The sequence below is a fragment of the Chaetodon auriga genome, chromosome 17 (assembly GCF_051107435.1).
Source record: "Chaetodon auriga isolate fChaAug3 chromosome 17, fChaAug3.hap1, whole genome shotgun sequence".
Lineage (NCBI taxonomy): Eukaryota > Metazoa > Chordata > Actinopteri > Chaetodontiformes > Chaetodontidae > Chaetodon > Chaetodon auriga.
In genome coordinates, this window is record NC_135090.1 from 23,609,616 (window position 1) to 23,634,000 (window position 24,385).

General features: G+C 47.8%; 1 protein-coding gene across 5 annotated transcripts in view; it reads right to left on the reverse strand.

The window, feature by feature from the left end:
* Positions 1-967: 967 nt before the first annotated feature.
* Positions 968-24,385, reverse strand: part of LOC143334973 (semaphorin-6D-like) — a 112,750-nt gene continuing 89,332 nt past the window's right edge. For 4 of the 5 annotated variants that reach the window (XM_076754041.1, XM_076754042.1, XM_076754043.1 and 1 more), the window contains 3 exons: positions 11,019-11,269; positions 9,491-9,622; positions 968-7,747 (listed from right to left, as the gene is read on the reverse strand). In XM_076754041.1, coding sequence (XP_076610156.1) covers positions 6,407-7,747; positions 9,491-9,622; positions 11,019-11,269 — 1,724 coding nt within the window. In that variant the 3' untranslated portion in view covers positions 968-6,406. The remainder of the gene's footprint in view (positions 7,748-9,490; positions 9,623-11,018; positions 11,270-24,385) is intronic. The other variant, XM_076754046.1, reaches the window with a different exon arrangement.

Genomic DNA, 24,385 nt, shown 5'->3' on the forward strand with positions numbered 1-24,385 from the left:
CAAAAAAAAAAAAAAAACCCTCCAAAAGATGAAAAAAGAAACTCAACGAAGCTCCTGTCAAGAGTATCCTGATAAAACCTTCCTTCCCAGGAGAGACAATTTTGGCCAGACTTAGAAAATGGACCAGAATTGAAGGATCCCCTTGAAGAACTCGTCTCCTGAAACTCTTGGGACACCCTTAAGGATCCCTGAGACGCTTTCAGGCCTTCTGAGGCCAGATACGTAAAACTCTTGTTGTAAGTTCATGATTAATCTGTGTGTTTGCTCAAACACTGAAATAAGCAGACACATTGTTTCTGGCAGTCCTCACCTTAAACCAGGAGTCCTGTGTGGATTCCAGTACCTTTCAGGTGTACTGAAACAAGAGTGTTAACACACACTGAGGATACTTTCTCAAGGGCATTTGGACGCCCATGAAAAACTACCGTTCCCTTGAAATTTCTTCAAATCCCTTGGGACTCCCAAAAGGTCCTGCAAACCCCCCTTCAGGAGCCCTTGAACCCACTCAAATACTAATGCAACACTTGCAGTAAGTTTTGTCAGTGAGTGGGGGACTCCCATAACACCATCTTAAAGTCCCCCTGCAGATTTAAAATGTCCTGAAGATCTCTGACACAAATCAGAACTGAAACAATTTTAAGACTCAGTGAACATCTCCAGGAGTCGTAGAAGGGTTTCAGTCCCTCTCAGGAATCCCAAAACAATTCTGACTCTCCTGGAAAACATTCAGGGCATCCTAGAACTTCCCTGAGGGCCTCTGGATCACCAAATCATCCTGGACTCTTTGAAATCCTTCAGGCTCCCATGATCTGCTCATACCGACTGCATCACCATATCCTGGAGCCTACGATCTGCATCTCAAGACCTTCTGGAGCCCCTCAAGGATCAAAGTGAGTATGATTCTGCTGCTCTTTACTCACACGGTTTTTACTCACAACTTCAAAATAAGAGTCGACAGAAGGCAGAATCAGCTGCGGTAATATTCCACAGTAGCCTTTATTTACACGTCATCCACATTGTTAATTAACAGTAAGTTAAACATAATGTTTTCATACATTGTCGTCCTGGTGAGGCCCACCGGGTGGCGCTGTGAGTCCGCCATCGGTGTGTGACAGTGTCTTTGTTCCCCCTGCGTCTCTCCAGCTGGATCCCAGAGAGCACGTTTAGAGGACGGGAACAGAGAACCACGAAATGAATAAACAAATTTATTTTGAAGGTTACAAGAGCAGCGTCGTACAAAGCCTTTAGAAAACGAGCCGTCGCGTTTGTTCTCTGCGCCCAGTGGAAACCACTGAGGAGCCACTGGGAACAGAAATGAGCACCAGCATCTTTCTCATTCTCAGTTTCAACACCCCTCTGACAGTTTCTGTCTAAAACAGGTGGAGGTTCCTGATCCCCATTAGTCTTTTTAGAGTATGATTGAATGCAGATCGTCTAGTTTTGCTTATGAAACTGGACCGCGCTGAGATACAGCAGGATGACGAACACTGACCTGATGTTTGCGTTCTGCCCTCCGTTCACTGCAGAGACGCTCGTTTTATCTGTAACTGGTTCTGCTGGGAGGGCTTATGGAACCATTTCAAGGATCATACAGGTACATTTTTATCATAGGTGAGTCATTTAAGTACAAGTCGCCTTTCCTTCACACCACCGCTGACCGTTTTCTAGAGCTGAGTATCGTCCCAAACGTTGACTTTCTGGATTCCTGAGTTTGTGATGACACGGTCATACTGTGGCTGATATGTGACAAAAGAAGCTGAAATTCTTAAACGTTGAATGAAGACAGCAGTCGTACCTCAACGCTGCCTGAACAAAATACTAAAGCTCAGTTATTATTGGAATCGGCCTGAAGGAAGAACATTTCTGCGGGGTTACAGGTTTGACCCCACGGCGCCAGTTTCTGGTATTTTTGGACACGTTGTTGGTACCAAAAAGCACTTGGGTTTAATTCCCCGCCTTACGAAGCAGACCATGATTTGATGGTTCACCATCATTCACTGATTATCCGCACCTGCATATCCTTTTTTCTTCCCCATAAGTCACTGAATCATTCAGCCAATGAAATGTCAGAAATCTGCCGCCACCTGTTCCCAGGTGAAACGCTTTGTCCAAACCAAAGATATTCAGTTTACGGGAAATCAAGCCGAAAAGCTGCAAATCAGTTTGGTGTTGTTGCTTTAAAGTGATTTACATGATAGTTGATTTTCTGTCAGCTGACTCGTTTCAGCACTGAACGTCCAATCAGCAGCTGCTCTCTCTCAAGGCCTTCTTTCATGACAGCCAATGATTTCCCTTCAGAGTTCAGAGAGTTCACCTTTGATACCATCGTGTTATTATTTATTATGAAGGAACGGCGTCTAACCTCCACGTCTGTGTGTTGTTTGACTGTTTGAGTTTTCTGCATGTCGACCTCCACAGAAAAGAGGAAACGAACCAAAGAACTGGTCAGCGGTAACGTGAAGTACATGCAGCTTGTATTTAACATGATGAGAGGTGACTGTGTGGCTGGACTGACTCATAATTCACCGTTTTCAGACGTTATTTCTTCCTCGCGGACTCTTTAGAAACCATCAAACCTGCTGATCAGATCAGATTCGCCGCCCTCGTGTGAACACGACCCGTTAATTTCGACTTTGATTCGTGCAGGCAGCTCCTTCCCAGTGACCAGAGCAACGCTGATCTCTTCTAACTATCAAACAGCTCCAGTCGAGAGAGATTCAGGTCGAGGATGATGAGGATGATGTAACCTCTTCAAATACAAACCGGAACACAGATCTCTCTTAACGTGGAGCAGGAATCAATATCAAACTGCTGCTTTTTCCTCCCTTATTAAATCTGAACAAAACACTCAGTTTGGTCAGGAAAAGCCCTGATGCCCCCCCCCCCCCCCGGGCGCTGGCGGACTCAAAGTTGCATCATTTGGTGCAGAGGCTGCTCGGCCGTCTCCGGCTGACAGGGATTCTTCACTGATGCTGCTGCGGCATCACGGCCGCTTCGTTATTGCTTAATCTGCGCCGGGAGTTTGAGTCCGGCCAGAAAAAAGTCGAACCTGCTGCTGGATGTTTGTCTGATTTCATGACACCAGCTGGCTGCTGTTTGTTGATTTCTGTGGCCTGAAACTCGTTTTTCTGTTTGGATAAATCTGTCTGGTCACATGATTCACAGCTTCCTCGTTGGTGTTTTTCATGTAATTAAACGGAGTGAAAGTTCAGTCTGGAAACGGGTTTAAACACGGTGCTTCTCCTCAGGCTTTTAACCACATCTCGTGGTCTTCCTCAGCAGGTGGATTCTGCAGAGTTGCATTGAGGATGAGCACTATTGATGGTGGACTGAGTGACATCAGGCTGAAAGCTCTGACGGCAGCAGGTGAGTACACCTTGATTTTTTTCTTCTTTTTGTCAAATCAAAGTCTTCTTTTGACTTTTCTGCAGACCATCAGGCTTTAGACTGATTACCTTCCTTCCAAAACCTTCTTCCAGAGAAGGTGCATCAAATAGTGCTCAGTCATCTTCACTGTGGATCCACGTTTAGCTCAATGTGTACTGAACGTCGTGCAGCAGCATGAAAAGGTTGAGCTGGATGTGGCGCTAACAGTCCAGTTCTGTACAAGTCAGCCTTTACTTGTGAAGTATGTGGAGTGTTGGCAGCCTTTGCAGCTGTGCAGGGCTTTCCTTCATGTGGCTCTTGGTCTAAAAATAAGATGTTTCACGTTTACTGTTTTTCATTGTGCAGAAAAAAAGCCACGTTCCATGTTCAGCGTCAGCGTCCTGTGATGAGCAGGAGCTCGCTGAGGGTCCAGGCTTTGCTCAGCCTCCACCTTCAGGAGATTTTATCATCACATTCAAACTGTCCTGCTTTATTCTTTCTGTTGATTCATTCAAAGCTGTGCGTGCATTGTCAGATGTCGGAGCCTCCCTGAACTCACCATAAGACCAGCGAACGCTTGCTGCCGTTCACTTGTGTTGTGATTCAGAGCAGACGCTTTCTGACTGCAGGACGTCAGTTTATCAGCCGCCCTGAGCTGGTTGACTTTCTTCCATTGAAACCTGAATCACGTTTTGGAACGTGGTCAGCAGTAATAAAGTGCGGCTCTTTAGAGATTCACGTTGATTTTCCAGACATTTCTGAATTATTTCCCATCATCCCTTGTTTCCATGCAGCTCGTGGTTTTATCTACAGGTTTGCTCTGCTGGTCCCAAACTTTTATTGCTGTTGCTGGTTGTGTTGCTCATCTCCACTGCCTCAAATGTTGCCTGTGTATAGTACCGTTAACCTTTGACCTCTGCACTTGTTTGGTTTCTCTTTTGTCAGTTTCAGGCTGAGTACCCGCACAGAAGAAGCAGCCACCGAATGAGAAGTGTTGTTGACCGCTGACCAGCGTTGGGAGGTAAAGTTAAACAGGAAGCAGCAGATTTCTTCACAGCTGAGTATTTTTAGAGCATCTGTGAAGAAACACTCCCACAGACTGCAGTCAGACTGAAAACTCTGCAGACATGAATGCAAGTGGAGCACAGTGGCTCAAAACCCAAACGTTCACCCAAATTACCACAAAAATAAAGGTACGATATGTTCTCAGTGTTCCACTGTGGCGTCCAGCCGTGCAGAGACGTCTGGTTTTCTTCTTCACGGAGACTTTGACACTTCCTCTGAATCTAAAACTCAGGACGACTGAGACCAGAACTCTGTGCAGGGTTAGACGCCACCAGAGCAGCGGTTCCCAAACAGTTTTAGACCACAACATGGTTTATTAGTAGAATTTATTTTAACACAACAAATAACACTGCTGAACAGGAGAGAACCATGATCTGAAGTCAAACGTGCCTGTTTGGAGGTCGCCCAGTCGTTTTTAGCTCCAGGGTCGGTGATGTTCGCCTCGCTACGATGATAACTTCCATGTTTATTGCTTATTTTTTCTCGTCTTTGTTTTGAAGTTACAATATCAAAGTGAAATTAATTTGGTAAAATGTGCAGTAAAAACAACGGAAACCAGCGACTTTGGGAACCACTGCAGTCGAGGTAACTTGATTCTACCTGCGCTGCCTGTGACAAACCAGAGAGCTCAGCAGGAGGCGAGGAAACATCTTTGATGAACAGTTCCCTCAAATTACTTAATGAATACCCTGAAATTCACATTACAGCTTCACTTCTTTGACATCCATTTAAACACATTTTACAGATCCTGCAGACGCCGGTTCAGGAAAACGAGCAGCTCTGAGGTTTTACAGCTTCTCACTGATACAGACGGATGCAGGAGAGAGAAAGGAGGAGGCACACTGAGTCACTTGAGGGCAATTATTAATTCAAGAGAATCAATTAAAGAATTTGAACATACAAATTACTAAATTGAAGGAGTATTAAGTGCATTGAGTGCATGAATTTCTAATTTGAGGGAATAATTGATCAGAAATCCTCCCTCGAATGCCTACTGGGCTCCGCACAAACACAGCCGCTGCTCCATTCATGCTTTGCTTGTTTTTCAGATACCAATATGGTATAAAAAAGAAACTTGGTCTGGTTTGTATTTACTGTCAGGGTGGAAAGAGAGCTCTGCATTTTCACATTTCACACGTCTCTTTCTGCTCACTTCCCTCAAAGTGCTGCTGATGTGTTGGTGTACAAAAATCTCATCGACGTCCCGTCATCTTAACAAAAACCTCATTATAGTTTGTTTGAGTGAACCCTCCCCTCAATTCCATTTTCCGGACCCCATTCAGAGGGACACAGACTTCCAGAGGAGAGGAATTACCCTCTGGGCGTTTCTGACATTATTTGATTTTTCCTGTGGAGAGAAATGCCATCGTTTGACTCCCAGCGGCCGCAGACCGAGTTCAGATCCGCAGCAGTCCGATTCGCTGCTTTCTGAATCTTTGCAAATGCAATCCAGGCCTCGTGCCAAGGTGCAACAACCAGGGACATTAGATCAAAGCGCTCATAAGAAAACTGCTTTAATGGAGGATTTTTGAGGCCACCTCGAGCCTCGGGGACTCCTTTGAATCATTCACATCTTTCGCCCGGTCGCGGAATGTTTCTCAGACTTGTCTGAGCCGTTTTGATCTGTCGTGAGGGGAAAGTCGCCACCGGCGGCCCCGCCCACCCGGAGAAATGAGTCAGAGATCTTGTTTGTTTGTCGCTCCTCGGAGTTTCTGTCTGCGTGGCTCTTTTCAGGGTCCGCTCTGTGTGCGAAGCGGCGCTCGTGACACGCACGGCGTCCTCAGCGGCAGGAAAATAACCACGACTGAAGGGCTGCGATGAGGAGTGATGGAGACAAAAAGCTCTGAAGTCTCTTTTGTGTGTTTTCGTCCCATCAGTGCTCTCACTTTGTCATTTCTCACAAGCCCTGCAGACATTTGGGGTGCTTGAGGACAGCAGCAGCCATGTTGGAAGGGCGCCACTTCCTCCTACAGTCTCAGTAGTTGTATTTTCCCGCCTCTGCTGCTGGCGATGTCGCTGTGTTCGGAAGGAACAATGGTTTTGGCGGGACTTGGGGTTTCAGCGACGCCGTTCTCCTGATGATCGCCGCTCGTTGCACGTGTGGCCCTTCGCTGTAACTGTGCTGCCGTGTCAAGCACGAGCTGGCGATCGACGGCCGCTGGCTCTCGCTGCTGGTATTTGCGTTCACGTTAGCTGCCCCGTTGGCGCCTGGGGGGCCGTTGCTGCTGCTGTTGGTGTTCATCCTGGCTAGAAAGTGTGTGTGTTGCACCCCCCGTTGGTTGAAGCTGTGGTGACGTGGCACGGCGCCGCCCCCGCTGCCCATCTTGATGAGGGAGTGGCGCTGGGAATGGTGGCGTGCCACTGAGACGCCGCTTCCTCCCGGTCTCTCCGGAATCACCTGCTGCTGGAGCGGGGTTGAGGAGGAGGAAGAGGAGGAAGAAGGGATGGAGGTGGAGGAGGTGGGGTTGTTGGACGAGGAGGAGGAAGAAGAGGAAGTGGCGGAGGATGAGGTGGAGTTTTGAGTAGGTACGTCCAGGCGCTTGGGGAGGCCGTCCCTCGGCAGCGTGGAGGTGCTGTAATACGAAGCTGATTCCGTCTCGGGGATTTGCTGCTGGTGATGGTGACCGCCGCCGCCGCCGCCGCTGCTGCTGTTATTGTTGTGGTGGTTGCTATGGTGATGGCTATGGTTGTAGTGGTGGGTGCGGGTTTGGCCGTGGTGATTATGATGGTGGTGGTGATGATGATTATGTCCTCCAGCGGAAGATGAGGAGGACCCGGGGAACAGGGAAGAGGAGGAGGTGGAGGTGAGGACCTTGATGCCTCCGGTCCCCGACGCGCTGACCTCATGGATGTGTTTGAGCAGCTCGTCCAGCGCCGACACGTCCACCACTGTTTGGGGAAGGGACTGCTGGGAGTGGTGGTGATGGGGGACTCCTCCGCTGCCGCCTGCGCCTCCTCCTCCTCCTGCTGCCGCCACCGCTCGCTCATCGTTTGAGATCTTCCTCTCCTCAGGGAGGTGCAGTGAGGTCGAAGAAGCACCCGCTCCGTGGGCCGCTCCGTTGCTGAAGCTGTTGCTCTGGTGATGAGAGAAGGGAAACACCTGCTGGGTCAAAGAGTTCCCAACAACTGCCATGAAACCCAGACTGGATCCAGAGCAGCTGGGCCCAGACTGGGGGTTGTTGTCCTTGGCGTTGTTGCAGTTCTGGTTCTTCTCGTACTGACGGTGCCTCAGGGCCTTCATGTTCTTGATGGGAAGCTCTGGGGTGGAGTCAGGCGTGGGCAGGCCGGACAGCTCTCCATCACCCTGAGACAGAGACTAAACAGAGGTTAGACCAAAGGTTTTCAGGTATTTCAAGTCAAAGAGGTCGACATATTAATCGACTCGGATTAGCATCTCCAGGTGCCGATCGTGAGGAAAGCTGCAGGTCATGTATGGCTACAGTCACATTTGAGCTTTGTGATTGGTCACTTCCAGTTCTCGCCACCATATTCCTAATTACTGGGAAAAAGAACAGCAGTAGCCCTCCATCTGCTAGCTTGACTGATCAGTTCAGGAAATGGTGAAACTTCCAATCGCAGAGACAAACAGGACAAATTCAAATGTCTTATTTTGTGTGACCAACAGCCCAAAAGCCAAAGATACTCAGTGAGCAGTGAGATGAAACAGAAACACACCAGATCCTCACATTTAACAATCAAAACACACAAGAAATGTTAAGATAAATTTCAATAATTATTGATATATTTACTAATTTAAGGAGCAGTGTGTAGAATCTATGATATATAATATTCATAGTTCTGTTTTATTAGTGTTTAATCACCTGAAAATAAGAATCATTGTGTTTTCGTTAGCTTAGAAAAAGCTTCCTGATAGTCCACCATGTTGCACCACCATGTTTCTACAGTAGCCCAGAAAGGACAAACCAAACACTGACTCCAGAGAGACTTTGATGTCTCCAAACGAGGTGAGACGGGGTGTGTTCAGTTCTGCAGCCTCACCACTAGATGGCACTAAATCCTGCACACTGGACCTCTGAAGTTTCCGAACTGAACGGATTCGTAACGTTTTTTCTTTTGATTTCCAGACGTGGAATTCTTTTGGTCGTGACCTTCGTGGTAATGTTACTCACCAGTTAGCTAACGATGGCTGCGATCCTCGTTTTTTTTTAGAACTATCAGAGTAAAAAGAACGTTTGCTTCTTCTGCAGAAGAGATTAAAATTCAGACGTGATGATCATTTGTTTTGTTTCTTCTTCTTTCAGGGAAATGTGAAGTTTACAGCCTGCATCATGTCGGACCAGCCCTGTTTCAGAGGGATGGTTCGGGTCTGGTTGGGTGAGGTGCTTATCAGCAGTCAGCGTGTTGCCTTCAGGACCGTGTAGGAAGGACGCACTGCTGCAAAATGCACTTTATCCACCTGAGAGAAGCATCATCACTTGAAGTGGACGCTACATTTAGAACATTTTCAGCGCTTTACCTCGATGTCAGACAGCTTTTCCATTTGACTCTACATTTTCTTAACTGTAGACCTTCTGTATTCCTACACACCCCTGACCTCACGCCGTGCTGTGTCCTGCTGCAGGGTCAGACTTTCAGCAGTTTGCAGAGGAGACGACAAATACTTGAAAATAAAAGTGATTTGACCGTAACGACAAAATGCACGCTCGTCTGTAGAATCTGCATTTCTTCAGCTGTCTCGGTTATTTGCAGGTGTTCAGTGTCACCTGATGTTTGACTGCAGCTGAGCTCGTCCCTGTCCCTCTGGCTTCTGTGGTGGTGGTCTGGACCAGTGCCTGGAGTGTTTATGGTTGATTTTTCAGGTGGACAAAATGGTTCTCTCTGCCTGCTCAGTCTACAGTAGTATGTAGCTTAGCTTCTATGCTAACTCCTGCCTGTATCTCTGTAGGTTGACCTGAACTATCCCTTTAAAATACCCTGAATTACAGTTAATCTCAGAGCTGATATTGGACACTCAGTGCCTCTTTAATTTTAAACCGATGAATGAAACAGCAGCGTTTCGTCACGAGCCAACGCCGGCGGCCCTGATCTGCTGTCTTACCTGCGAGAGGCTGAGGTCGGGGTCTCCCAGGGGCAGGCCCTGGTGTCCGGGGGTGTGAAGGTGAGGCTCCGACCGGCCGTTGGGGATAAAGGAGCTGTACATCTTTGGGGTGGACATGTCCAGTTTGTCCTCCTGAAGGCAGACAAAGCAGAAGAAGAGGAATAAGAGCACGGATTGGTTTGTCTTTGCGTTCTCCGCCTGACGATAAATTCAGAGAAGACTCAATAAAACCACACAATCGCCTGAGCTGTGAGCAAAGACTTCTTCACTGGGGTTTCAGGATCATACCACACAGTACAACTCGTATACATTTCACCACAGGGGTCAAAGGTCAGCGGGACACCAGCAGCACATTCAGGGAACTTTGAAAGTTCATCATCAAACAGTGGACTGCTGCTAAGTGTCCCAGAGAGACGATGAATATTCACACTGCTGCTCCACATTCTGCTGATCATGTCGCAGCTTCTCGGCTCGATCTACTGCGACAAAACCTGACGAATCTGCTGCTGGTGTCTGGGACACCTGTGAGACCAAACATGTCTGCGAGAGCGTCACTATGGACAGAGAGAAGAACCTGATTCTTGTTCTCTTCCAGCTCTACACCTTTGCCTTCAGATACTGATGTACATCATGTTCGGCCCGCAAACTGCAGAAGAAGAGTCTGTCATTGGCTGACCACAGCTTCCAGGTGACCTGCTGAGTCACGGCGCTGACTGCATATTAAAAAACCAACATGCTGAGAGGTCGAGGTCAGACACCTAACAAACTCAGAATTAAATATCAAGACGTTGCTCGTGTGTTTCTGTGCTGGTGCTCATAAAAAGATGTCGTTTTTCAGTTCTTGTCATGAATAAAAGGTTTTGTTTCGTCTGCTCGCGCCGACCACAGCCTGAGGCTTCAGTCAGTCGTCAGTCATGAGGAAACGTCATCGTTAACATCAAACGATAATTCGACCTTTAGACTTTTCTCAGCTGCTTTGGAAGAAACTAAATTTTCTCACTTTTAATTGAATCTTTCATTTTTTTGTATCTGCTCTGTGTGGCTGCCTGTTTATTGGCTGAGCTGAGCTTTGTTTACAGACTGTTTCCTGTTTGTTAAAACAAACAAAATGTTTTCATACTGAAGCTTCGGCTGCCAGGAGGGACGAGGAGTCTCTGAACCCTGCTCAGTGTTGACTGCTATCAATCCCACAATGCAATGCTACAGTGGAAATGACCCACTGTGGTCAGACAGATTGAACCAATGAGCAGAAAGCATCAAACTTTGCCATCACGCTGCTTCGTTGTCTTCACCTGTGAGACCCGTTAGCGTCTCTGTTGTCTCAGCTGAGACAAAGTGAGACTGAGTTCATCAAATATTCAATCTGCCAACTTCAGTTTCTGCTAAAACTCCTTTCTGCTTTCCTGTTTTTTCATCAGAAATAGATATTTGCTGCCTCTTAGCGAGCGTTCGCCGTAGGCGGTTGTTCAAATAAGCAGCAGCTCCTCCGTCACCCCGTCAGAGATCAGTTCTCCGTGAGTCCACCCACCTTCGGCTGTCCGTCCAGCAGTCCGTTGAGCTTGGCGAGGGATCTCAGCGATAAGGCGTGAGGCAGCGACGCCTCGGGGTCTTTTCCCAGCCTCCTCGCCCGCTGAGCGGCGCTGCGGCTGCAGTAACACGACACCAGGAAGCCCGACAAGATGGCGCCCAGGAAGAAGGCCACCAGCACGCAGGCGATCAGCAGGGTGTAGTGGACGTTAGCACCGGCGCGCTGGTCCATCTCCGGAAGACGGCGGACACCTGGAGGACGATGGAGGACAGAAGGACTGATCAGAAATGTGTCTTCCGGGATAAAACAGTGTAGTTTTAGAATATTCTGTGTACAGACGGTTCACTCAAACGGTGAACTCCACCTCCACCAACGGGTGGAGAGAATGCATCTGTAAAGGAAGTCAATGTAACAGATGAGGACAAGAGGAGGAGGACAGCAGAGGGAGGAGGAGGTGAGAGACAAGAAGAAAGAAAAGGAGAGACAGAGACGAAGATTGAACCTAATGAGAAAGAGGTGGTTCACAGGTGAGAAAAGAGGAGGATGGAGGAGGTGAAGGAGGTGAGATACAAGAGGGAAGAGGAGGAAGAGAAGAAAGGAAGAGGAAGAGACTGGATTTGAGAGAGAGGATGACAAAAGGATGGAGGGATGAGAGCAGGAGGAGGAGGACAGGAGAAAAGATGGAGGGATGAAAGAAGAGATGAAAGAGAAAGAGTTTATTGTTCGTCTCGTCAGGTTCAGATACAACATCAAAGCCCTCAGAGATAATGAGTCATCAGTCTGCACACACACACACACACACACACACACACACACACACACACACACAGATTAATGCTGCAGTAATCAATACTTCAATACACAAACGCTGCTCGTGTGCCGTCACACTCTTATGTGTGTTTATGTGTGTACTTGTACACATAACGTATACTGTTTGTGTTTATTTCACAGTTCATGGAGTTCGGGATGTATCTTTGTTAAAGTATTTTATCTCTCGGTTGTTTGCTGATGATGTCACGTCACTCTTGCTGTTCGAGCTGCAGATGGAGGGCAGGAAGTGATTTTCTGACACTCAGAACGACGATGTTTTACGTTGTTTACAGTCGCTCAGATCGATCAAGAATCCACGAGGAGCTTTTATCAAGTACCAAAAACTGTTGTTCATAATGGTGAAAAAAAGAAGAAAACGTCTTGTTAACCATCAGCGGTCTGGAGGAGCCGAGCCGGCTGACGGTGGAAATGCTGATACAGCTAACAGCAACACGACACTGTAACTGAAATCAGCGTTAACGGTTTCACGTCGGACAGATGACCTGAAGAACGTAGCGGTCTTGTTTTGAGACGATCCACGTCTTCAGTGACTTTTCACCAGACCTTCGCGAGCGGTTAACCGAGCTGACGACCGTGAACGTGAACGTTAACGTGAACGACCCTCAGGACGGTAGAAGCTACGCACCGTTTAAAACAGACGACGACAGTCATCTCGGAGCACTTCGGTCCCGAGGTCGTGGATCAACCGCTGACAAGGAAACTTCTGTCTGCTTTCACTTGTTTTTCTGAGCCTAAATCCAGGATCCACTGCAGTTCTCACTTCCTGCCCTCCATCTGGATTGACGTCACATGACCGCAAACAACATATTGTAGATATGTTAGCAATGTAACATATGTATGTTTTAGCCTAGATATACTGCAGTTCTGTATATATTTGAAGTATTTTAGTGTATATTCTTACCCCATGTAGATGTTTGTAATGTTTCTAATATTTGATCTATTTAAGCAGTTTTTCTGTATTTTCACGTGTATTTGTAGGAAGTATTATGGTAGTGTTGTATGTGTTTATTTTGCCTTTAACATTACTTTGTGCTTTCATGTTATTTTGGACATGGATGTGAGCAGGGTTCTAAATTAACACCCGCCAACCCGCCAAATGTGGGTTAAAATTCATATTGGCGGGTGTAAATAAAAACTTACTAGCCAATTTGGCCGGTAATGCATTAGGCAATCATGTCAGTCAGAGCCGCTCTACAGTTCTTGGTCATTTGTCTCCCGGACAGTCCGTCCTACATTTCCCATGAACACTGTCGTAATGCTACGTGATGACGTACAAGACGCCCATTGGCTGTGCGCAGGCACACTACAGTCTGTAGTGCAACCGGCGCGAGAAACCACGGAAACGCAAACACAAAGAAGAAGAAGAAGAATGAACGGCGGCGTATAAACTGTAAAAAAGGAGACTGAGCTAGCTAAAAGTAAAAAGTAAAGTTAAACTAAATGCGTGGTTGGGACAGACGTCTGGGGGGAGAAGAGGAAGGAGGCAGGGGATGAGAATGTCGACAAAGCGTGCGAAACGAAGAAAAGAAAGTTTAACGCTAAATGGCTGACAGGTCGTGAATGGCTTGTGTTTGATCACGAAAATGCCGTCATGTTTTGTAAGGACTGCCGCATGTACACGAAAGAAAAAAACAAGACGAATAATTTTGTGGTGGGGACTAATAATTTAAAGTGGAGGCAGTAAAGGACCATGAGAGTGCCCGAAGTCATCAGGAGAGCCTAAGGAGTCTGCAATACTGACTGCTGCACTGTTTGTGTTTTCTAGTTGTACATACATAATTCAATTTATTACCAATGCAAGTGTTTAAGTCATGGCTGTTACTTATATATATTTCTTATTAAAGAACGAAAGCAGAAACACTTTAAGTTGAAAGGAAAAATACATTTTATTAGGAATGTAATGATACTAAATACTGGAAAAATGTCTTTTAGAAAATAATAAATCTGACAGCATTTTTTGTTTGTATAAATTAAATATTTGCACTTTCTGTTTATATTTTGTTTCATGTGTTGTACTTTCTGTGCATTTTTCATGCCAATAATGTAAATAAAATGATCAAATGCATTCGGTGGCACTCATAATCTCTCTTATTTTCACCGGGAAAAAATTTGGCTAGTGGAAATTCTGATTGGCTGGTAACTTTAGAAGATCACCAGCCACATTGGCTGGTGATCAAAAAAGTTAATTTAGAACCCTGGATGTGAGTACATACAGTACTGGGTGTTCAGCTCATTGTTAATCCGTCTGGTGGACATTTAGCAGCTAAAGAGCAGATCTGTCCCTCAGGAGCTGGAGACCAAACACGGAGCTCAAAGAGAGACAAGACCGGCCTGACGTCCATCAGGAGACACAGAGTCCACGTCGATCATCATGTGACCTGCAGCTGATGTGAAACAAACTGTCTGCTGACCAGTCGATCGTTAAGGGGCGATGATTCGTACGTCGGGGCTGCGTCACGCTCAGACTAGAAGACGTCATCGTAACCGCTCAGTGTTTCCATCTGGTGGTGGTCAGATGAAGTGCAGCGAGGCTCGCTCGCTCCTCGCGTCGTGTTTGTGTCGTCGTGTTTTTGTGACGAGGACGCCGTCAGCGCGTGATGAAGCACTCTGACAGACGGGAGCCGTGACTTTCAGGTGGCTTCTGTTTGCTCTTTATCCTGAAGGCTTGATTGAGCACCGCAGGAGCTCTTTTCATTACTGCCGTCCTGCTTCACTTTCACAGCCTCGCGCTCGCACCTGGCAGCCTCCCAGACCGAGAGTGACGGCTTGATTTACCTGCTGACACTCACGCTGCATTTTTACACATTTACAGCTGGCTTTGAACGGCCTCGCCGGCTGACAGCGGGAGGAAACCTTCTGGGACCATTTTATAAGGCTTCCCTTCAAACTTGATTTCTGTGGGTGCAGTGAAAGTCTTTGTTGGCTGTTGATGGATTATCTCTATAAAACCAATGTTGGAGGCCAAACAGAAAAAACGCGTCTGGCAGTAAATGAAACTTACACAACGGCACAGATCACCAACAAGAACGCTGTGTTCTACCTGACACGCGTCCTGTGTTTCAGACGACTGCGTATGATGATCTTCACACGACATCCTCGACTCAAAACAAAAAGAGATGCTGTTTGGTTTTAATTCATCTGAATGCAGATTAAACTGGCGAGTCGACTTCCTGTCCAGAGAATAAAATCTGCACATTAATGCAAATGAATAATGCAGTACAACAGAAGAGGCTCATATTTAATTAAACAAATACAAATAGAAATTCGGCTCCACTCAGATCTGAGCTTCAGGTCTCATTAACAAGGTGGTGAAAACGACATTTTTCCACCTGACAAACAGCTAAAGAAGGAACATCAAAGAATCAGAAAGCTCGCTCTATTTCCTGACCTCCAGAAGAAAAACACTGCAGCTCATCGAAAACTCTGCAGAAGCAGGAGCAGAGACCACAGGAGTCCAGTTTCAGCTGCTCCGGTCCTCCTCCTCGTACACCGATGAGCTAGCACCAAGCTACATCGCTAAGAACTCTGATCATCTGCTGCTGCTTTGTTGGAGGTCTGCAACAAACGACCCTCAGACATCAGGAAGCAGCTCGCTGAGTATTTTGAACAGAGCTGAAAACTGATCCCTTCAGCCTTCGACGACCTCTCGCTTTGGGATTTTATGCATTCTTTGTTCTCTGTTTTACTTTTATTATTTTATTCTGTGGTTTTATTTTCCGTCTGGTGTCGTTATAGTCTTTATTCTTACTGCTCTTATGAAGTGGGTTTTCTTATTTTACATTGTTTTTTTAATCTGAGCACTCGCTGCCTGTCATTTCTTTGAACTGTACGAAAGCTGCTGAACAAATAAAGTTTCTTATTATCATCCTGAGCTGAACAGACCTCCAGGAGCTGCGTGTTAGCAATAATCCTGGTTTACACAGCAGAGATGTGCATTTATAAAAATAGCTCCTCATTCATGGTTGATTTGAAGTGATATAGATCTAAACCCAGTTTGAACTTAATCCAGCAGTGAGAAAGTCTTCAGAGTCACGCGAAGACGTGGAAGATGATTGTTTTTCAGCTGAGTGTCGATGCACAAAAATCTCATCTGCCTCTTATAAAACCTGTTTATTTGAAGCTTTGCTTTCCCGCAGCATCGATCGCGAAGCTGTTTGTTTACTGACTGCAGCGCTCACACGGTCAGAAAGTCTGCTGAATCAAACTGTTCTTAAAGCAGATTAAAGGGCTCGCTGACTGCAGACTCCGCTCAACGCTAATGAAGACGTCATTTTCTGTCTAACGTTTCATGCTGAAAGTTAAAGTCAGCAGCCTGAAACTCGTATGTTAAAGTGACGCCGAGTGTCAGCAGACCTCAAACATTCAGACAGAGAAGATTTCAGCTGTGATGAAGCTAAACTTTCTCTGGTTAACTGACAGGAAGTCACCGACGATGGCGTGAATCTGTCTTCATGTAAAACGACGCCTGTGCTGCTGTTTGGAGGCGCTGAGCAGCGTCTGAAGGCCTAAAGCTGAACCTGCTCTGTTGTGTGTGTGCAGACATATTGAATAAGTTTCGGAAACATATTGATCAGACATGCAGACGACAGTGTGGAAGAGGATGATGCTGCAGGATCGGTGCTAAAGGACGAGCAGAGCATCCCTTGAAGGACCTGCGAGCTCCCTCTTATTATTTCATAGCTCAGTTAAATTGCTCAGAAGGAGCAGCATGTCCCCCAAAACCTGATCAAAGGGCCAAAAATACCCCCAGAAACAAAAAGCTCATTTCATGCCGTGCTCTGTCGGCCGTCCGGGGGTTTTATCCCCCCCCCCCCCACGCCGGTCCAGGACTCAAACTGGCAACCGTCTCCAACCTCAAAGCCAGCGCTGCCTCGAGGCCTCGGAGGCTTCGCTTTGATACAAGACGCCATGAAACAAATTTGTCTTTTATGCAAAATACTGTTGAAATAGAGTAAGTAGTCATTACACGTCCAGTCAGGATTAACACACACACACACACACACACACACACACACACACACACACACACACACACACACACACACACACACACACACATCCCCCTGTGTTTAACAGACGATTTCATGTTCGTTATTTCCACACTTTCATCTCCGTCCTTCACTCTGACAGTTATAAATAGGATGATGGAGACACACAGAGAAGAATATTATGCTAATTACAGCCGACATGGAAATGTTTCATTCTCTGCCTCTTTGTTTCTTTCTCTCCGTCACCGGGAAACTTTCTCTCTGCTGTCAGTCTGAGCTGAGGAAACTTTCTGGGATGGAGGGTGAAGTCTTCTCTCGCTGTCAGTGGAAATGGTCCAGTACTCTTTAACCCCCCGCCTGCCGGCCGCCTCAGACACGTCTCTTCTTCCTCTTCTATCTCTCACTTACGTCTCTGTCGTCTCCTCTTCCATTGACTCAAACTACTTCCTGTCTCCAAAAACCAACAAAGGAGCCACTGCAGCCACGTTGTGCCTCAGTAACATCAGTCTCATCATGGGGAGACATCCAGAGCGGACCTGGAGCTGCTGTTTCCAAGGTCGAGCACAGTGATGGACGACAAACACCACAGACCTCCCTTCATGTAACGATGTGTCTAAAGGTCAGAGGTTTAGATCCGGTCATAGTATCATCCAGGACCGGCTTCCATCCAGCTGACGCTCCTGAAACAAACACTAACACTTTGACTCGTCTGGTCAAAACCCTCCAAGCTCTGTGGAGCGTCACGTTTGGCTTAGGCTCAGTTCAGCAGCTCTAAAATCTCCCAAAAAAGAGTTGAGAGGCGTCAAAGCTAAATGACAAAGGAGGCCGTCTGTCGCTGCCTTTGAACGCCGTCCACGGGACTGACAAACCGTCCAAACATCCACCGACCTCCCGCATCACAACAACATCACATGACTTCCTCTGTGGCTCCCAACTCATGTCACAATTTGTCTTCTGTCCGTTTGATTGGTTGCCAAACGTCAAGAAGGCTGCTTTTATCTACTGTCGGCCTGTCGAGGAGGAACGAGGACACAGAGCGAGAAGGAGGAAGGAAATGAAAATGAAAGAAAGTTGGCAGGAAGTGATGACGGACAGAAAAATAATCCTCATCCCTCAAGTCCTCTGCTTTACTTTCTGCCTGCGTCTCTTAACCTACATTCGTCTGGAGGCTCTGGAGGACGGCGGGCCGGACTCTCAGCACCGAGCAGAGCGAGTCGGACTCACCTGAGCTCAGGTGAGCCTGTCCTGTCTCATACTTTGGGTTACTTAATTCCAGCAGACGTACAACAAATCCGTCACGTGACCACAGGTCACCTGTCAGGTAAAAGTCATCTGAAGCACCAATAAGTGCTGCTGTTCTCAGGTGAGGACGACTCACCTGCTCACACAGAGCAGGTGTTTCTGATTTACTGCACAGGTTCAAAATAATGACGAGAGTCACACAACATCAGATCCTGAGTCGCGTCCAGGTGACGTCTGCTGGACGTGAGCTGTGGCTTTAAGAACGAGGAAGACGCTCCAAACACTGAAGTCAAGCTCCAGAAACTTCTACCCTATTAGCATGCTCTCTCTCTCTCTCTGTGTCGGCTGCTCTCTCGCCCACTCCTTCTCCAGCAGATCCATTGGTATTCACATGGAGGCAGGCAGCAGTGACAGAGGCGGCGAGGAGCGAGAGGGCGAGAGAGAAAGAAATGACAGCGAGCTGGAGGAGAGAGAGAAGTGACAGACGTGGATTAAGGGAGCGAGAGAGAAATAAAAAGAGTGTGTGCGTGTGTGTGCGCGCGCGTGCGTGTGTGTGTGTGTGTCTGCGTGTGTGTGTGCGTGCGTGCGTGTGTGTGTGTGCGCGTGCGTGCGTGTGTGTGTGCGTGTGTGTGAGCGAGTGATGAAAAAAAGGAGACCTTGTCAAGTTTGACTTTTTCCCTTCGCCATCGAAAATGCTGGTAACACACACTATCCCCCACTTTAAAGGTCAGACACACACACCTGACACACTCTGTGTCAGGTGTGTGTGTGTGTGTGTGAGTGTGTGTGTGTGTGAGTGTGAGTGTGAGGGTGTTGAATAAGAATGAAGCTGTTTCTCTGCAGCAGGCTGGAAAACGCCGCTCCTCACCACCTCACCACACGGTCCGCTTTTTATGTTTGAAGTCACTCTCCAGGTTTCCTCACCTGTGGGGGTCTCCGCCTCCAAGAGATCACCTGTCAATCAAACACTGTGGGCGGGACTTTGACTTTCCCTGGTCCCTGTGGCAAACATGGCCGAATGTACTCTGAGGTTCAACCGCACAAACTTAGCCTCTCACCTGTTGGCATTATTAATGTCGGACATTAAATCTCTCAGGCGCTTCAGTCTCGAAGCCTTTAACGTGTGATGGTTCTGCTCCACACAGGCTTAAAGCTGCCCTGAGGAATCTGCAACCATCGAGGCCGTCAGCCGGAACATAGGCACCACGTCACCCTCAGCCTGAATTCACCTGCACGTAACTTCTCTGAGCAGGAACAGTGAAACCACATGTGGATTCAGCGTGTTGCCCAAGGACACGTCAGCTGACACTCAGGCTTATTAATGTCAAAGGTCTTCGCAGCGCTCATATTATCCAGCAGCAAATCGAGGCAACCTCTCCTAAAATCCTCATTAAGAGGGAAAGAAAAGGCGGGAACCTTGAGAAGAACACCAGGTGTGTAATTAAAACCTGCGTCCTGTGACTGAAGGACAAACGAGGCAGCGACCTTCAGAAGTCTTCGGTTCCTGTTGTTTGAGGTCTTTAAGGCGGCGTGAACGTTCATCTCACCTCTCCCACTCAGCCTTACTGGTAACATTCACATCAGAGGAGGGTTTGTGTGTCACTCCACATTAAGGCCTGATGTGGTGGTGATGATGATGATGATGATGATGATGATGATGATCATGATAATGGCGATGGGAAGGGAAGCGCCGCTAAACGCTCCCTCTGTGGCGTTAATGGAGTGTGCACTCAACCTTTTAATTGAGCTGTTCTTGGCGTGCTGATCGGCGTGTTTGGATATTTGGAAATGGTCTTCGCGCTCCGGCTGAACGGTCAACTGTCCCGGGGCCAGATGGCTTCAGCAGCACACGGCTGGAGAGGCCAAACCTAAACCGAAGAAACTCTGAGAAGCAAACACACAAACTCCAGAGAGGAGCGTGTCTTTGTTGTCACGTCAAACTTCCTGCAGGAACATTGTGAAACCCGGAGTTTGAGTTCGCCGATCACGGAAACCCACAAATTTGACTTTGGGACTCAGGGAAGAGGCCTGGGCGATGCTGCCGAGGCTCAGTGTAACAGGCTGAGACACCTGTCAATCAAGCAATCTATGTTCCAAACATGAAACTGTTCACAGCTGATAACAACCAGGCCCTCTCCTATTGGCTGCTCCCTGTTACCAGGTGGAGATACAACCTATCACCAAAGACCAGCCAACACAAACTGGTTCTGGTTTGGTTAACGAACATGAGGCACATCCTGCAGCCAATCAGCCTCCAGTATCCTCAGCAAAGTTAACGACGCAGACGAAGCTCTGGTTAAAACCCAGACGCGATCTTCGTCTGTGGTCGCACTTCTCCAACAGTGGAACACGTTGTTTTGCTTGAACGTCCAGTAATGTGTCGACTGGGGTGCCATGATGGAGGACGTGCTCACATCTTCAATCAGCAGAACACAGTCTGACATCCCACAGGAAGCTACGAACACGGCGGTCACGGCGCCGAGAGCCTGTTCTGTGTCCATCTCTAATCATACATCTCTGAGCACAAGTACTAACACCACACTGCAGAAAAATACTGCACAAGTAAAAGTACAAAAGCATCAGCATCGAAATATGTTTAAAGTCCAAAAGCACAAAAAAAAAGCACTCGTCAGCAGAATACTGTTATTTTTTTAATCTCTGGGTTTTAATTCCAGATGCGTTCATGTGTTCATCACTTTGACGTTGCCGCTAAAGCTGGACATTATTTTAATTACTTCTATGTTTGTGTTATTGATGTGAATCTGTATATACGTATTTCCACCATATACGTTGTTACTGGGCTCGAACAGAGCTGAACCACACACACACACACACACACACACACACACACACACACACACACACACACACACACCCTCCTCTGCGCGTGTGTCGGCAGTCCTCTAAATGCCTGACCAGACTTTTAGTTTAGGTTTAAAAGCTGCCTTTTAGCCTCCACATTATCCAGATGCTCATCATCGCAGCCGAGGGAGACGCAGTAAACGCACTCAGAGGTGGAAATTCACTTTCCTTCATAATGGCTCTGTTCTTTGTGCGAGTGTTTAAGTGTGTGTAAAATGATTCTGTCTCATAAGAAAAGTGGTAGCTTGGGGAAAGCGTACAGGAAGTTTCAGCGCTGATGTAACTTTAGAAAAAAGACGTTTTCTGTACATTTATCACGAGGCCACGTTTAAAACAGGAACACTGGAGCTGATGCAGCGTCACCTACTGCTCCAAAAACCTCTTTACACTCAGTCAACCGTCGCCTCAAAGGCTCTGGGTGATGAGCCACTCACGTGGAACCCATGCGCTAACTTGTGCTACATGTTAGCTTCACAAAACATATCATGTTTTATTAGCTGACTGTAGCTTTGGAGGAGGGGCTCAACATTATGGGAAACACACCTGTTCTGTTATCTGAGAGGGAGGTGTCACAGCTGGAGGGAAGCCTTCGTTAGCATAGCTTAGCATAAAGGCTGGAAGCAGGGGGAAACAGCTAGCCTAGCTCTGTCCAAAGTTCAATAACACACCTCTGACGTCTGTCCCACCTGCTAACTCGTCCTCGCCTCCACCTGGTTTCTGTTCAGTCTAAAAAGATGCTGTATTAGTTTTTATGTGCGTGTGTGTGTGCATGCGTGTGTGTGTGTGTGTGTGTGTGTGTGTGTGTGTGTGTGTGTGTGTGAGAAGTTTCAGACTTAACACTCTCAGCATCAGATGACACATGCATGTAAAGGTAACCATCTTCACTGTTCATTCTCCCCCACACACACACGCACACACGCACACACACACACACACACACACACACACACACACACACACACACACACACACACACGCACGCACGCACGCACACACACACACACACACACACACAGAGGTGTCTGATAGGGTGAAAAACCTCCAACTGTGAGCTTCCTTGTTGATGATTGATTCCCACTGAGCTCCATATTGTGTTTTTATCGACCCGGTCAATCAATGTGGGTGTCTCACTGTGTGTGTGTGTGTGTGTGTGTGTGTGTGTGTGTGTATGTGTGTGTGTGTGTGTGTGTGTGTGAGGCACAGACTATGTGGATTCTTGATTGGCTGAGTAAATCAAGACTGATGAGTGAAGGTCAGCAAAGACACGGGAGAGAAACTGTTCACACACACTCACCAACAGCAATCAGACAGGTCACACAAAAATCAGCTCCAGTGTGTGTGTGAGTGTGTGTGTGTGTGTGTGTGTGTGTGTGTGTGTGTGTGTGCACGCCTCACTTCCATCAGCTTGTGTGTTACAGCAACAGGGAAGCGTCTCACCGACATCAAACCTCCGGAATAATCAGGAACGCATTCATTACCTCACATCACGTCTGCAGCACACGCGCTAAACACCTCACACACCAGCTCATCTTATTAGCACACGAGCTAATACGAGCTACACTTTAGCACCACAGAGCGCAGCGTGATGACAGCTGTTCCACTTGAAGAACAGTGTGTGAAGCTGGTCATGTGCAGCAAAGAGATCACATCGTTAACTGGAAGTGAAAACTGGTCCAACAACAAACTACTGGAGGCGAACAGACAAGTTCTAAACTACTGGTAGAACCTATAAACTACCAACAGAACTTCTATAACAACGTGTCTTCGCCCTCAGCTGTTATCTGTGCTCGTTATGACGTGTCGATGGCGGTGAGCAGAACGTGAGACGGCCTGACTCTCTCGTCATCCGCCGCCGTCGCTCCTCTTCGGCTGGACGCCGGTGATCGGCGGCGGCCTGAAACGCGTCCAGCGGAGCGGCTTTTATCCTCCGCCTCATTCTGCTCGGCGCACAGAGAAGATGAAGATAATTAGCATCAGTACGACTGCTTTTGGCTGCTTCCTAACCCCTCATCCCCGCCTGCTCAGCGCGAGCCTCACAACACTCTCAGTCCATCTGTACGAGCTCCAGCTCATTAAAAAACACTTTAACGCGCTATGATGGCTCTTTTGCCTGCTCGCTGATGAACACGCGCACACACATTAACACACAAACACACGCAGGCGCTCCTGCCAAGCGATTGGTGCACACATGATCACACACACTTAACAACACTTTCAGTTGATACACACTCTGTGGTTGTTGTTGCTCTGCGGTGTAATCACAGCCTTTGTCTCTGCTGCAGACACGCTGTAATTAGACATCGTCCTTCTGAAGAGCTGGAAGTGAGCGGGTTGATTTCTCCCGCGGAGACGAAGGCCGGTAACGTATTCGCACGCCACGATACCGCGAGTGCACAGAGGTGGTTCAAGAAAAACTGCAGTTTGTTTTATCAGCACATGCAAAAAGGCGGGAGCTCTACGCTGACCTCAGGTCAGCTCGGTCTTCCTCAGAGGGGTCAAAAGGCTCAGCCATCAGTCCAAGTGTCCTCTACACCTGACCCGACACACCTGCTGCTCGCCACCTGTTTCAACCTCTGCCCTCTGGGAGGCGCTGTGTGACACGTCGTCTGTCCTCTGCTGCAGGCGCGCTCAGCCTCAGCTCAGGCTGCAGCGCGTGCAGACCGAGGTCAGACGGACGTCCACCTGCGCTGCGTTTCACTGCCTCCAGCAGCACAGACCACGATCCAATGGAGACATTCCAGCCTCCGTCACTGAGACACACTCCAGAACGCCGCTCACGCACACACACACACACACACACACACACACACACACACACACACACACACACACACACACACACACACACAGCCTCAGAACTGAAACTTCTGCTCTGTCATCTACTCTGGATCTCAAGGACTGCAGGAATGCGGGGAGGTGTGTGTGTGTGTGTGTGTGTGTGTGTGTGTGTGTGTGCGTGTGCGTGTGTGTGGGGGTGGGTGTAAATGTGCATATGTGTGTGTAGGAGCAAGCAGGAAGTGCAAAAACACATCCTATGTTTGTGTGTGTGGAGGTGTGTGTGTGTGTGTGTGTGTGTGTGTGTGTGTGTGTGTGTGTGTGCGCGCTCAGCCGCTCAGCATAACAACTACTTCCCACGCTACAGGAGCTACAGGAGAGACTGGAGGAGTGTGTGTGTGTGTGTGTGTGTGTGTGTGTGTGTGTGTGTGTGTGTGCGTGTGTGTCGGCGGCCATCTTGAACTCTGAGCACGGGATGCTGGGAGTGACAGCTAATGAGGTTGCTATGTGCGCTGTGAACAGATGCCTTTGAGCAAAGCACCGATCGCCTCTCTGATGTCGACGTACGTCACAGCGTGGAAGAAGTTCTGGAAACAAAGAAGCGTGACGTCATGGTTCAGTCCAACCTGTCAGTCAAACGGAAGAACAGCAGCTAGCGACTCACACACA